General features: G+C 33.6%; 1 protein-coding gene across 1 annotated transcript; it reads left to right on the top strand.

Moving 5' to 3' along the window:
• Window positions 1-1,540: 1,540 nt before the first annotated feature.
• On the top strand, window positions 1,541-15,871 carry LOC123669968 (cystathionine gamma-lyase). The gene is made up of 7 exons (XM_045603479.1): window positions 1,541-1,693; window positions 1,859-2,055; window positions 4,955-5,045; window positions 7,020-7,290; window positions 12,962-13,114; window positions 15,221-15,395; window positions 15,636-15,871. Exons 1-7 carry the CDS (start codon window positions 1,541-1,543, stop codon window positions 15,781-15,783), a joined length of 1,188 nt encoding a protein of 395 aa, XP_045459435.1. The 3' UTR covers window positions 15,784-15,871.

Below are 15,871 nucleotides of genomic sequence, written 5' to 3'. Positions count from 1 at the left end.
CTTATTTAGTACGTATTAATTGAAATAAATGTTGAAATATCTAATGTAAGACTTCATCACATTCTACTATACATGATACGATTGTGCAGGAAATTATGTAGAAGAGAAAAATTTAACAACAAATCTTTATTATAATACTTTATAACATGAAAATATTTCGCGCGTTAAATATTGTCAATGTCAAACCTATCTTTTTGACTTTTTGTTTCTATTTAACAGATAGTTAAAATTAACAAGATGAAGAAGAAATATACTTTATTGTGCATATTACAAGCTAACATGCATAGGTATCTTTAAAAATAAAACTTACAAAATAATATTATACACAAAGCGGTCTTATCGCTAGGTAAGCGATTTCTTCCAGACAACCTTGGAGTAGGGTCATCAAAAAGGCAATACAAAAATTAAAAAGAAAGTGGATCCTACAATCTAATAATACAATTATATATATATATATATATATATATATATATATATATATATATATATATATATATATATATATATATATATATATATATATATATATATATTTAAATTTCATTGAGATCTTATTACAGCTTTTGGAGTAATCTTTGATAATGCGTATTTACTTTACTATTTTTTCGTCTACCTACGTTGTATTACTTGTCGATATAATTGAATTTGAAGTCGGCTTTTTTTCGTTTGCCAGCAAACACAATTATTAGTAAAATAAATATTAAAAGGAATTTTACAAATGTCCGTAAGCTAATCTGTTGTGAAAGTGAGCGATAAACACGGGAAAAACGGGATTAACGTTGACAGGATGTTGTTCACTAAATAGGACACTTCTAAAAAAATGGACAGGTTACTTTGATTTTTTACTTTATATTAAGCGTAATTAAAAATACAGGTAACACTGATGATCAGTTTTACCAACCTCTTAAGCAGAACAGCGCGGCATAGTTTGAGAATCTTATTTCCATTGTTTCAACATGTCATCATCTTTCTTTTTTTACATCATAGTTTTTATTTTTAGTACCAGTTTGACATTGGCTGAGTTTAAGCATATTCTTCCCGTTAAATATTTTTAGGTTATATAGCCGGTGTTTCAGTAATTTTGCAAGATATTTTAATATCTGTTTTTTCTACTTTGCGATACGTTATTTTATTAGAAAAGGTATGTAAACGTTGTGTTTAATACATTGATATCAATTAAAAATTCAATTACTCAATAATTTTTGTAGTATAATTAAAAAAATTATTTAAATATATCAGATGAATAAAATTAAATAAATTAATATAAAATAATTGATTGTTATCACGTATTTATAAATTAGATAAAATTTAAAAGTATTTGTTATTCATAAAAATCGCTGTCTTATTTTTGCGAACTCGTTTTCGTATATGCCTTAGAGTTGAAGAAAAAACCTACAAGGTCAATCTAATTTGCTTATAAGTATAGGACATTGTTGTCAATTCTTTTGACGATTATTAAATAAAGGAGCCGCTTATTAGCGGAAATTTTTCTTGATGGTGAATAATTATTCTTGAAAATAAGAAATTAATTTACGTTTAGATGGGCGACCAAGGATTTTTGAAGCAAAAGCCCGGCTACTCTACTATCGCAATCCATGCTGGACAAGAACCCGAAAAATGGAAGTCTGGTGCTGTAGTCCCGCCCATTGTGACATCAACTACATTCAAGCAGCCAGCTCCTGCTGAGCATACTGTAAGATTTATTACTTTGCAGTAACAATATAACTTGTAAATGTTAAATTTATTTGAATTATATTTAATATAGATATATATTTAATATATTTTAGAATATTCTTTTATATTGAAAATGTAATAAATTATGAATGTTCATAATAATGGCAAGAAATAAATTTTTTAGGGGTTTGAGTATGGCAGGTCGGGTAATCCAACAAGAAATACACTTGAGGAGTGCTTAGCTGCACTAGACGGTGGAAAGTATGGCTTAACCTTTGCTTCTGGATTAGGAGCCACTACTACCTTAATATCTCTTCTGGATAAAGGAGATCACATATTGGCATGCGATGATATTTACGGTGGCACTAACAGGTTATTTAGGTGAGTTCATTATTTGTTATTTAGGAAATAAACCTGTGGAGGATATTATATTCTGCATCTATCAATCTTCTTCGTGTCTTTTTCATCCCACATGACATTAAAGAAAATATCCATGAGTTTTACTACAATTTGAAAGGCACTAATTTCATTTAAGAGTGTATGCTACCTCAAATTCCTTATTTTCCACTCGGCAGGATGTCCATATCTTCCAAACTACTGAATATTTAGGTTTGAAATTTATGTATGGTAAAGATCAGGACATAAACTATCTTTCATATGTTTCGAAAACACGATTCCATAAAATTTTCTAGATACAAAAAAATCGCAAAGTTACCTCTATTTTTGTATTAAAACCTTAATATCTCAGTAAATATAGAAGGCATGAACTTGAAATTAAGCATGGTAATTGAAATAAGTATGAAGAACATTTTATATGTTGCGTTTTTTTGAAAATAACTATTGATAATGTTTGTGGGGAGAAAATACATATAATTCGCGCGATGAACAACCAAGCACTCTCAATTCTCATGTGTATTTAGTACGGGTTGAAATCTGAATTCGAGCTGAGGTAGTGTAGCCCCTTAATTACACATTATATTAATTTTTCAAAACCAATAAAAAATGGGGTTGTCTGAAGGACATGTCTAATTGGCTATAATGTTAATATTGTAACTACACTATCTTTGGTAATAATGTACATAGCCGGCAAGAAATTTATGGTGTTGTGGGGGAAAGGGGGAGGTGGGAGGGAGTGTGGGTTTTTCATCCCCCCCCCCCCAGACAACTATTTTCGTGTAAACCCCGTTGTTACAGAGATATCGCGGTTGAAGGTTTTGAGGTTCAATTTTTAAATCGGAAAAAATTAACCTACCACCTTTGAGGTTAAAGTAACATTTGGCTCCGGCACTGCGGGAAGGGCTGCCCGCCCTCCGCGCCTCCGGCTTAAAAAAACACTCTAGGGGTAGGGTAGACCAAGACCACGTGGACAGTGGGATGCTCCGATTCGGTTTTGGGTATTTTTCGAATTTCTATACTTAAAGTCTAGCACGCAATATTACTAATTTTATTAGAATATTATGTCTGACGCGTTATTTTGTTTAAAAGTGGCTATTTTTCAGTTGTTAAAGATCAGTTCGTATCGTATTTTGATCTTGCAATAAAGATCGTTTTTACGTAAATTTGTTCGAAAATAACGCGTGATAGTCGCAGAATGGAGCATGAGTACACTTCCCGTAGCACCGGAATTAAGGTAGAGTCAGAAATAACAAAAATTTAACCTCCCATAAATTAATCTACCTGTGATGTACATAATAGTCATAAACTAATAAATAAAAAATTATATGAGATGTATTGATCAATTTAAAATATTATAAAATGTGTTATAAACTTGTGGCAGTGGATGATGGTATCAATTCCAGCATTAAAAATAAAAGTTGCTTACAAGATTCGTATCGTAGAAAAGTTATTAAATTAATTGTTGATTAAGCTTTGTTTACAATATAATTATACAGTTCAGTGCAATTGAACTATAAAAAAGAATAGTAGTAGCAAGGAATACTGTCCATAATTAGAAATAATTAAACTAGGTACCTGTTTTTCTGAACTTTGTGCTGCTATATTTTTGTTGCAGTTTCAAGAGTTATACGTGTTACATTCATTTAGATGATTAATATTTATTTATATAGATTACTCGCTATTCTATTATGATATTTTGGTGTATGATGAATCATTATGTATTTTAGTCAGGACTATTATTCCCTCCTCCCCCTGTAGCCTATTGCAGTCCGCTGCTGGACATAGGCCTCCAAAAGTTCGCGCAAAAATGGCACACACATTTATTTTGACCATAGTTACCACGCTGGGCTGGGATTGGTGACCGCAGGGCTGGCTTTGTCGCCCCGAAGACGCTGCTGCCCGTTTTCGGCCTGTGTATTTCAAAGCCAGCAGTTGGATGGTTATCCCGCCATCGGTCGCTTTTTAAGTTCCAAGGTGGTAGTGGAGCTGTATTATCCCTTAGTCGCCTGTTACGACACCCACGGGAAGAGAGGGGGTGGCTATATTCCTTACTGCTATAACCACACAGCAGACTATTATTCAGTTCAGCATATTCTTGTGTAACCACCTAATTACGTGTTATACACGTTATACATTTTGATAATTGTGTTTGTTAGCAAACAAAAAAAACCTACTTCAATAACTTCGACAAGTAATACGACGTAGGTAGTCAGTCGGTAAAAAGTTAATTAAATACGCATATTAGGGATAACTCAAAAAGTGATCTTCAGACCTCGATCAAATTTAAACAGGCCCTCGTGACAAGCACCAGCTCTCGAAAACGAAAAAAGTATTACTTAAAATGGCCAAGAAACCTTAAACTAATCTATGTAGACACATATAAAAATTCACTACAAATATTATTTTTCATCTACTTTCCTTTCATTTATATCCTATAGTGTAAAGTGACCATTGGTTTTCCTGTTCACTAAAATTATAACTGATTTTAATCAGTGTAAATAGGAAAACTTACGAAATTAAACACTGTATTAGCTATAATTTATGTTAGGTTATTTAAAATATTTTTAGAACCAATAGAATAATAAAATTGAATTCATTAATGTTTTAAATATTCGTTTTTAAAATACGATACATTTGAATAAACATAAATCCGACGTCATTGTTAACTTTATTTAAATAACATTTCCATGGTAAAATGTCTCTATTTATAAATATAATAAATAAATGGGAACAGATGACAAGCATTAGCTTTCGATTAAAAAAAGAATCCTCAAAACGGTCAACCTAGTAAAAAGTTATGAGGTAACAAATTAAAAAAAAAATACAGTTGAATTGAGAACCTCGTCCTTTTTTCAAGTCGCTAAAAAATGTACGTTTATTTCAGAAAAGTAGCTGAAAGATTCGGCATGGAAATAACGTTCGTCGATTTTACAAAATTAGAACTTGTTGACGAAGCTATTCAGAAAAATACAAAGGTGAGTGTCATTTCCTGGATTACATTTTGCATGATAATGTAGACGCAGATCTTAACGTAACGCTTACGATAATCCTGTGAAGATTGCACCACGTTGTGTTTATAATAAAACTGTATATATATGTCATTTTCTTATCGTCATTAAGTAATCCATCTGCGAATAACAAGTTTTATCATCTGAATGTTATGTATATACAAGAGATAAATGCCTTAATGGCTATTGAAGCAATTTAGATAAAAAAACTATTATTGATAATATCGATTGTAAATAATTAATAACGAATGTTCGTGATAAAAGAACGTTCAAAAATTTGACTATAATTATTTTCATTTTCGTGTGTTTTAAGATGTTAATTTTATGATCATAAAATTTCCATTTCCATTTCATTTAATTTTTTATCGTCGCCATTGGCGACGATAAAAAATTCTTAACTGATAACTAATTTTATTTGATGATTAAATTCTTAACTGAAACGCAAACATGTGGTCCCCGCCAAGAAGTTTGTGGACAAAATTTTAATGATTTCACTTTATATCAACACGTTCATTCAGTAAATATTGGAACTACTAGCGACTTGCCCCTGTAGTGTATAATGTTCGTAACGACAACTAGGGGCACGGCGCGGGTGTAACCGCATCAAGGGTCTCCCGTAATCGGTGTGAGGTCCGCGTTTATTATTAGATTTATTTTAGCAAATGTTGTGGTGCAATATCTTAATTTAAATGAAATGATAAAGACAAGTAACGTGTTTAAGTTGAACTGTTCATTGTTTTCGTGGAACTACTTATCATATTTTATCCTTGTATTTTTTCCTTGTTTCTGCAAATAAATGAATTCCTGTTGTACGTAACAATTTTTTAGAAGTTAGAATGAGTAATAAGCGACTACATATCTGCCCAAAATATTAAATTATAACACCCATACCTTTCCTATGAATTACTCTGTTTATTGCTGTAAAACCGCTTGAAAATAATTTAGTAGTTTATTATGAACAGACAGACGTGTAGTGGACTTGTACGTAGTGACGTGTAGTGGATTTTGATAACTGAATATGTGTGAATATAATTTATATTATAAAACTAACTGTACCTTGCACGCGTTGCTAAGCTTTTTTTTATGTCTTACCCACTCGGAAACCTTTGTGGGCTCATGCTCAACACTTTGCTGAAGATCATGACATAATCAAATGCATAACTTTTCTCGATTATCTTGACTTTTATCGATTCTATAAAGGACATACAGACAAACGTTCATTTATAAATATATAGATGACGAAAAAGAACTCTTTATAACCTTTTCAACTATAATTATCACTATATTTTCTTATCTCCGTGACCTTGGAAAAATAAATCGTTCTTAAAATGGTAATTAATTAGTAGTTTAATTATTTTTTAATATTATTTTAATTTTATCACAGTCCACTGCTGGACATAGGCCTTCACAAGTTTTGTGTTTCAACTCATGTGTTATGTCCATAGTCACCACGCTGGGCAGGCGGGTTGGTGACCGCAGGGCTGGCTTTGTCGCACCGAAGACGCTGCTGCCCGTCTTCGACCTTCAAAGCTAGCGGTTGGATGGTTATCCCGCCATCGGTCGGCTTTTTAAGTTCCAAGGTGGTAGTGGAACTATGTTATCCCTTAGTCGCCTCTTACGACACCCACGGGAAGAGAGAAGGGGTGGCTATATTCTTTACTACCATAACCACACAGCATTCTGTAGTTATAGAATCTTTACTAAATTAACATTTGAGTCGTTCTTACGTAAACACTTATTTTATAAAAGTACTAGCTGACCCCGCAAACGTTGTTTTGCCATATATGTTATTAACACTCTTAATTCCCCCCCCCCCCTCCCCCCGATGTTGGCCGATTCTCAGACCTACCCGATATGCCCACAAAATTTTATTAAAATCGATCGAGCCGTTTCGGAGGAGTTCAATGTTTAACACTATCTATTTCATTACGTTGTCCACAGATGATTTGGATAGAAACGCCAACAAATCCGCTTCTAAAAGTGGTAGATATATCGGCCATAGCTAAGGTGGCCAAGAGTCGGAATGCCAAGATAATCACAGTGGTGGACAACACGTTCCTTACGTCGTATTTGCAGCGGCCGCTGGACCACGGCGCTGACATAGTCATGTACTCGCTCACTAAGTATATGAACGGGCACTCTGACGTCATCATGGGAGCCGCGGTCCTCAACGACGCCGAACTAGAGAAGAGACTCAGGTTCCTACAGAATGGTACGTACATACGTATAAGGCCATATTCATATATATGAGCAAACGAATTATTAAATGATTATAATAACCGGTCTAAACCACTATAGTATCTACTGAATACATTTATGTATTTAGGCACTATCAAATAATTTGTCACACTGTGGTCGATAGGTCGCGACGTTATATGAAATACTAAAAGAATTGAATTAGAATCGTAAATCATTCTAAAGAAGGTTTTAAGTAATTTCAAAACTTCTAAATATACTGTTGTGTTTTTTAAGTCTTGTCATTCGAATTTCGATACAACACTGTATATTTGGTTTCATAGTACAATTTCTTTTTTAGTAATTTAAAAACGTACTAGATATTTAGTTATACTTTTAGAATACAATAAATCTATTCTATTTTATAGCTACTACTGTATCTAACTGGCATAAATAAAAATAGTCATCGTCGTTTTCTAGACATAAAATAGATAACGACACTGGAAACTACTACTAGGTGTATTATATAGCGTGGATACTTATTTGTGACGTGTAACAGATAATAACTGGCGATTATAGTTTGAATACCATATGTTACAGATTATTAGAAATTATGATCGATAGTTAAAGGTTATTTGTTTTTTATTTATTTGTTTTTTTATTTATTTGTTTTTTTATTTATTTGTTTTTTTTTTTATTTATTTGTTTTTTTATTTATTTAACTTGACTTTATTACGCTGATAAATAGCCTAGAAAAGTAATTGTGTTAGTACAAAAATATATTATTCTGATATCTTTTTAGTATATTTCGAGTAATCCGATATAAGGAAGTCGGTTGAAAGTTTATTCAAGCGAATTAAACTAAATAAAAAATAATAAATTTGATCTGTAGCAAAACTTTGGTGAATTCAGTCTTGACAGATGAGTAGCCCAAACAATTTAAAGTTAGGGATGGTTTCACCACTTATGGATTAAGTTTATCCTGTAAATATGCTACGAATAAAATAGCCTTTCTCTTCATTCAACTACAACTTTTAGATTCGTATTTTCGGATAGAAATATCTCGTAAATATATTGGAATTCCATAGTAAAAAAGAATAATATATGGAAAACTTTTATTTGTTGGATACCGCCATCTGTCAAATTGTGTTATAACCACAACCGGTGAAACAGGCCCTCAATGTTCTAGTTGTTTAACCCTAGCTTGTTTTTTTTTTTTAGTATAAATTACTTAAGTATAACAAAACCAGCAATGCACTTTGCATTTTAATGTAGTCAAGGTGAAAACGTTAAGTTAAATGTATATATTAGTCCGATTTTATTGTTTTAGTCGACATACAAATGTCGGTAAATTATTCACAGCTACGCCGTATTATAAAATAGAAATAATATTATTGTAGTGTAACCAAGGCATTAAAATAGTTAAACGAATATTCGAGTTCTGATATGGATAAATTATTAAAGCTTTAGTCTTAGGTAATCCGTTTGTCACACGACCAAAGTATATCTCGCATTTAGGTTATTGATAGGTTTATTAGCCTTATCAGCGGGTAATAAAACATGCCAATAAATTACAAACTTGGTTTAACAAAGTTGCGAATCAATATATCTGACAGATTAAGTAGTCTCATAGTGAAACGAAAAAAAAAAGTAATCGTATCTTTTCTCAATCACTTGTGAAATTGGCCCTAAGTTTTGTCTTGTAAAAGATAACGAAAAATGTTTTTCTAGATGTTAAATACATTATCAACTAAGAAATACAATAGAACTTTGACATTCGATATTAAAACCGCGAATTTAACGATAAACTATGCCCCGTATACAGTTTCAATACTTATTTGGTAATATAAAACTTTGTTTAAACCGCTGAAACCCTACGAGTTTTACGGAAGTCATTGGACACGATCGGTCACTTAAAACAAAAAAAAAATGTAATCCTAAACCCATTTTTTGTAAGTCAATTACTGATAGGTAGTACGGGTAGGTCTTAGAAAATTATTGAGGTTGTATTTATCTTTAACAGTAAAGTATAGCATAATGTGAAAATCTTACAACATTACAATTACATGTAAATTTTTATTCTATAATACATACAAGCTATCACGTATTTCGTAATTAATTTTCGGTGTCCGTAAATATATTTTTATCCTCTACGTCAAAGTCCAGAGTGCTTTTCTGTATTTCTTAGTGTGAATTAAACATTTCAAAGTTATCGAGAAACGTAAATTGTGTTTTTACCTGTTATATTTTATCATATTTAATAGTTTTATCAATTGTAATCATATTGTAATTGTCATATTAGGAAAAATATTTTCTTATCATCCATTCCAGTTGAAAAAGCACGTAGACACTTAACATGTAAGTGTAAGCTACATTATTATCACGTTGATAATATACAATAGTCATGTTGGTAAATTGAATGACTAACACGTAAAATATGAAAGTCATACTGGCTGACACGATAGTTCACGATACCGCGCTGCATTAATACGCTATAAAACAAGAGCATCATTTGTTACGTCATATCGATGACTGAGGCGTGACGATGTTGTTTAGATTATATTGCAATTATTGAATGGTGACGTATAATTATGCGAATCGATGTTGCAAATTTTAGGGTAGTTGCGTAACTTTGGGATTCGGCATAGCAGAAATCATCGTCCTCCAAAACTGGAGAAGCCTAACTGGTAAAGGAAGAATTGGAGCTATTACTCTATGAACAAATGTGGTGAAATTCCATTACAATTTGACTGCCATTGTTTTTGTAAACACGCGTATAATAAAATAAGCAAGGCAGACAAAGTCGCGGGTGTAAAGTTGTAAACTACTACAGACTACAATGTCTGTATATTGGTATAAATACCGCGAGATTCAGTTGTAATATAATGAATATTTATATAATAGTATTTATTCCAAATAATGTTAAAACAAGGCTCAAAAACACAGCGAGTGTTTATAAGCACTGTGCAAAATTAGAAACGAATTCAATACCTACAATAAATTTTATTTATTAAATTGAGTTGAATAATTTGTCTACATAATAATTACAAAAATGATAAAATAAAATGCCTTCCAAAATTTAACTATATCTATCAATTGCAGACAACAATTGACAAACAAATTATTACTGATGAATTTATCTACACTTCGAATACTTACTGTTTTTAAAGAAGTTTTGCAATAAAGAATAAAAAAAAAAAACTAATTTTAGTAATTTTGTGAAGTGATAGTTATTATTACTTCTTTAGTGCGAAATATTCGCACAGGTATTGCTAGTTAAAGCATAATACTCTGAAGATTTAATTACTAAAGCATTTGGGTCATAATTCTTTATTAACCTTTAAGTATGGACGTGGAGTCTCACAGGCTACTCGATGTTTTAGTTTTCCTAGTTTCACCTATTTGCCCTAACTCCCAGCGGTTGAGCGGCTCAGTAGCTTTTGTTTTAGTAGTAAAACTACCAACGAGAGAGGGGGTTGCGTCTTCCAATGAATATCACCTAAGTAATGACCATCAAAATATTGACCGGAGCCTGTCAGGCTACACGTCCATTTTTGCCCTATGATATATTTTACAAGAGCGATTACGTTTGTATCAGATTTTGACGTACAAAATGTCAAAAAACAATAAAGCCGGTAATTCTAAATCAAAACGACCATCTACGAGTTCTGTTCAGGGCCCTGTGAGAAAAAATTTTGTGCAGGAGATCCACTTTTGTGGTGAAGTGAGTTAGTTGTTATTAGCTTCGGATCAGTCTGACAATGAAGAAAGTACTGAAGATTTTTTTTTATATTGGAGTCCAAACTGATACAAAATCATGAAAGTGACAGTGATGATGACCAGGACCAAGACCAAGACATAGGAGAAGAATCTTGTAGTTATAGGGATAGCCTGGTGTTGCTATATCGTGTCCTAGACTTGAGTACCATGAATGCGTACATTTTATATAAGATGCACCACATAAAAGCTGCGGAAAGAGATTTAAAAAATTAGTACATGTGCTTGTTGTGCCTTATGTGCAAAGACGTTTTATAAATACACGACTGCCAGGAGAGCTGAGGTCGACCATGACTCTAGTTTTAGGTAATTAATTATATGGTTACAGAAGATGTCTAAGATCAAGAAACCAGTCAAGGAACCAAAAGAGCATATAAAATCTCTTCCACGAAAAAACATAGGATGATTACCCATGTTTGTATTGGGTGCAACAAACCTGTGTGTCTCCAATGCTCTAAACCTTTGTGCACTGACTGCCAATAAATTTACGTTATTTGACTGTTGTCAAAATTTTTTATATTTGTTATATAAAGTAGTTCATATGTGTTTTTGGTTTGTTATACATTATATTTTGAGAAAAAAGGCTTATTTTGTAATAGGAATAAGTTTGGCTGCTTTTATTACCTAAAAATGTAACCTAAGTAGATTTCGACTGAAAAGAGCCATAATTTTGGATTTTTAATATTTCTATAATTTTTTAAATAAAATTTGATTATATAAGCACGTTATTTAATTGCTAAACTACATAACTTTAATATGTAATTAGTTTGAAAGCGATATTATATCAAATTCCCCAAAAAAATTTTTGTGCATATAGGAGCCTGTGAGACTACACGTCCACAGTAGTGTTAAGAAAAAATGACGTCCATACTTAAAGGTTAATGATCGAGATTTTTGTTCAGAGACAAAACAGTTTTTTTGTCAATCTCGCGTTGCAATTCTCAGCAGAAATTACGCTGCTTCATACTAGCCATAATTAATTTATTACTAAGTTGATTCATAAATTTGTTTACTCGCAAACGAAAAAAAAACGACTAATTACATCGATATACACAGTATCTACGTAGAAGAAAAAATAGTCAAGTAAATTCGCGTTATCAAATATTACTCAAAAGTATAAATCAGATCTCTATCAAATTTAAATACGATCACAAGACAAGCATCAGCTTTTGATTAAAACAAGAATCATCAAAATTGGCACAGCCCGTAAAAAGTTATGAGGTACTTATAATACAACGTAGGTCGAATATATTTGTGTCATAAATTAAAAAATAAAAAATAAAAAGACATAAATTAAATAATTAATTTGGCGAATACAGTTCTCACCTTCATTTTGCCCACGATATCATCTTTGTGGAGACGTTGGATGAGCTAGGCCAAATGCTGGCCGGCCAAAAAGAGCTCCCGACCGCGACGAGTCGGTCTCGGTATGAATTTGGAAAAAACGAGTTAAGTATGTTTAACAAGCAAGTTACATACATAGTCTTGTCCTAAATATTGTTACAAAAAAAAATCTTTTTCGTTTGCGACCAAACACAATTATTCAACGAATAAACTTATACTTACAATGAATTCGATTCAGCCAAAAACGTCTCCATTGATATTTTCCTTAATCATATTGTTACTTTAACATTATTCATAGTTAATAATAATATATTATTAATAAGGTTTTTTCCTCAATTTAAAACTTCAGATATATAAATTATTATCTTTTGTATGTAAAATATTACAACATAAAAAACTAACTTAAACATAATAAATCAGTCTCATTTCAATGGAAACTGAATTTATTTTATGTTTTTTGCAATAAGATTAAATTAAACATTAGATTGCTATGTAAAACCATAAAAATACACACTGGGCAGTTACGAATTTTAATTTTGGACAATGTTATCATATATATTTTATAATATTATTCGTAATTTTCACAGCAATGGGTATCGTTCCGTCGCCGATGGATTGCTACTTAGTCAACAGAAGTTTAAAAACCCTGGCCTTGCGTATGGAACAGCACAAAAAGTCGTCGCTCGTTGTTGCCAACTGGTTGCTTAAACATCCAAAGGTCACAGCAGTTATGCATCCAGGTTTGTTATATTACTCTTCTTTATATATTAGAAAATATACCTTAGAAACAACTGCTTATTCTATTGTATAGGATCATCACTTCAGCCTATCGCAGTCCACTGCTGGACATGGGCTTCCACAAATTCGCGCCAAAAATGGCGTGAACTCATGTGTGTTGCCCATAGTCACCACGTCGGTGACCGCAGGGCTGGCTTTGTCGCACCGAAGACGATAATGCTCGTCTTCGACCTGTGTATTTCAAAGCCAGCAGTTGGAAGGTTATCCTGCCATCGGTCGGCTTTTTAAGTTCCAAGGTGCTAGTGGTGCTACTAACTGTTTTTTTTTTAAATATAAGTTTTAACATCCATAGGCTGCTTTTTTATTTACATTTTAATTTTCAAAGCGTTGATGTATTAATTTCAACACTGCGTGCTTCAAATTGCGAACTAAAGCTTATTTTCTCTAATTCGATGGTGAGTCCAAAATTGACCGTGGGAGATATATATACATATATATTTATGTAGGTTAATAATTAAGATAATTATTTACAACTATGGTTATTTTTGTTTTCATGCTACATGCTCTATGCATTACTATTTTATAACACACTACATGCTTTATACATACATTACATGTGTAACTCTACAATGTTAATTTACCGCATTGTCGACAGCCACTCTCATTTTTCTAAAACAGCGCCCGCCGCCAGCTTCGCGAGCTCATCCTCAATAACGTTCGCATCCCTATTATGGATCGCCATTTTGAGGCTGTGCTCGAGAATTTGCCTACGGTTTGCCTCCACCTTGCTCTTCTGACAAAGTGGGCGATTGCGTCGTCCTTGTCGTCGATGTAATAGACATAGGTGTTAGTGTGTCTAGTCACCGCGACCACCGCATGCGAGACACTATCATGAATTCGGAGCCTCTTCGCCCTCGTCTGGATAACAATGACATTTTCACTCGTCTGTCCCCGCGCCTCATGAATGGTCAAGATTCTCGACCCCTTCGCAGCTTTGTATCCCCGACCTATCAACGCCTTCTTCTCTTGCGTGAAAGTCAGGTACAGGGTCCGGTCCTGTTCTGCTGGTATTCGTTAGTCGGTGAATCCTTCCATGCGCAACGAGTAGATGATCAGGCTCGAGCTGTAGATCCTGTCGTACACCTCACCGATGGCGAAAGCAACGTCTTTTGGGTTTCGATGAGTACAGGACAGCTCGCATGAGATACTGACAGGTAAGGTCTGCTGTACCGCATCTCGAACAGGTTTTCCCTGTCGATGTACGGTAGCTGGTTTTCGTCTCCGATGAGGACCACCTCTTCTACTGCCGATAACCGGGCAGCCATAACTAAGGCTCCGAAATGGTTCATAAGGGCTTCGTCCACCGTTAGTCGGCTTACCTTAACACCCTCACGAAAACCATTTGCCAGTATGAACGCCATAGTGCGCATCTTCGTTTTGACCTTATTGCCATAGCGGTGCGCCAGCTTCTCCTTAAGGTCTTTCGCTGCCTCGATTGTGGTCGTGGCTACGACTTCGCCGTCCTCATCGAAATTCCTGACTATGTGAGTTGTCTTGCCACATCCGGGTACCCCGTTTGTCCATCTCAGTTGCGGTAGCCTCCAAGTCCCGAAAGCGCCTTCGGCGTCCGGGTTGCTCATGATGATTTTAGCTATCCCGAGTACCCTATCGCCCAGCATCACTCTCGTGCACTTGGCCACTACCACCACCGGGTCCCCTTTCGGTGTGTGAAAGGTCTGAATCTCGTCGTTCTGTCCCTCGTCCTCGAGTGGAACTGTGTTATCTCTTAGTCGCCTCTTACGACAGCCAGGGGAAGAGAGGGGGTGGCTATATTCTTCACTGCTGTAGCCGCTATTGTATAGGATGAATAAATGAAGTTCTTAAACGCGCTAAAATCAACAAATTTGGAATCCTAACAAAAAACTTAATTTTTTTCTTAATTACGAATCATAACGTGTTAATATAAAAAAATGGCAATGTGTTCAAACTTTGATTTCGAAAAAAAAACACATTTTTTTTAACTCATGGCGCCATTTATAGCCGATCAGATATAACTTAATTGTTTTTTGTTTTTACTTATAATTTTGAAACGTTGCAAATTTTTCTAGGTCTACCTAGCCACCCCCAGTATGACATTGCAAGAAAGCAAATGACCGGTCATTCGGGTGTGTTTAGCTTCAAACATTCAGGGGGCCTGAAAGAATCGCGCAAATTCCTCAGTTCCATCAAACTTTTTACACTCGCCGAGAGTCTTGGAGGATACGAGAGCTTAGCGGAACTACCGTAAGTATTTACCGTCGAAAACTATCTATAGTCAGAATTTTTTTTTTGTGTCTTTATTTAATTGTGTAATTCTTATAATAATACACTATATATTTTTATAGACCTATTATAGTGATAGAGCTATCTTTAAGCCATATCCGTGAGATAATAATATAAATTTAATTAATTTTAATTAATAAATTTTATATTAAAATATAATTAATAAATTTTTAGAAAATGTAATTATTTTTTCGTTTCCAGTTCTGTGATGACACACGCCTCTGTGCCAGAGGAGCAACGAGTAGAACTGGGCATCACGGACTCACTCATAAGATTGTCTATCGGTTTAGAAGAGGCCGACGACCTAGTCGCTGACTTGGATCAAGCATTTAAAGCAGCCTTTGAATAATGAACATGAAATCTCATTTTTAAGTAAAGTATTTTTTTTTTCAATTCTTTAAGTTCAGTTATAAATAGAATTATCTTAAAAGACGAAA

Source organism: Melitaea cinxia, chromosome 1 (assembly GCF_905220565.1).
Source record: "Melitaea cinxia chromosome 1, ilMelCinx1.1, whole genome shotgun sequence".
Taxonomy (NCBI): Eukaryota; Metazoa; Arthropoda; class Insecta; order Lepidoptera; family Nymphalidae; genus Melitaea; species Melitaea cinxia.
The sequence above is the reverse complement of the archived record's forward strand: the minus strand, read 5'-3'. Positions and strand labels throughout refer to the sequence as shown.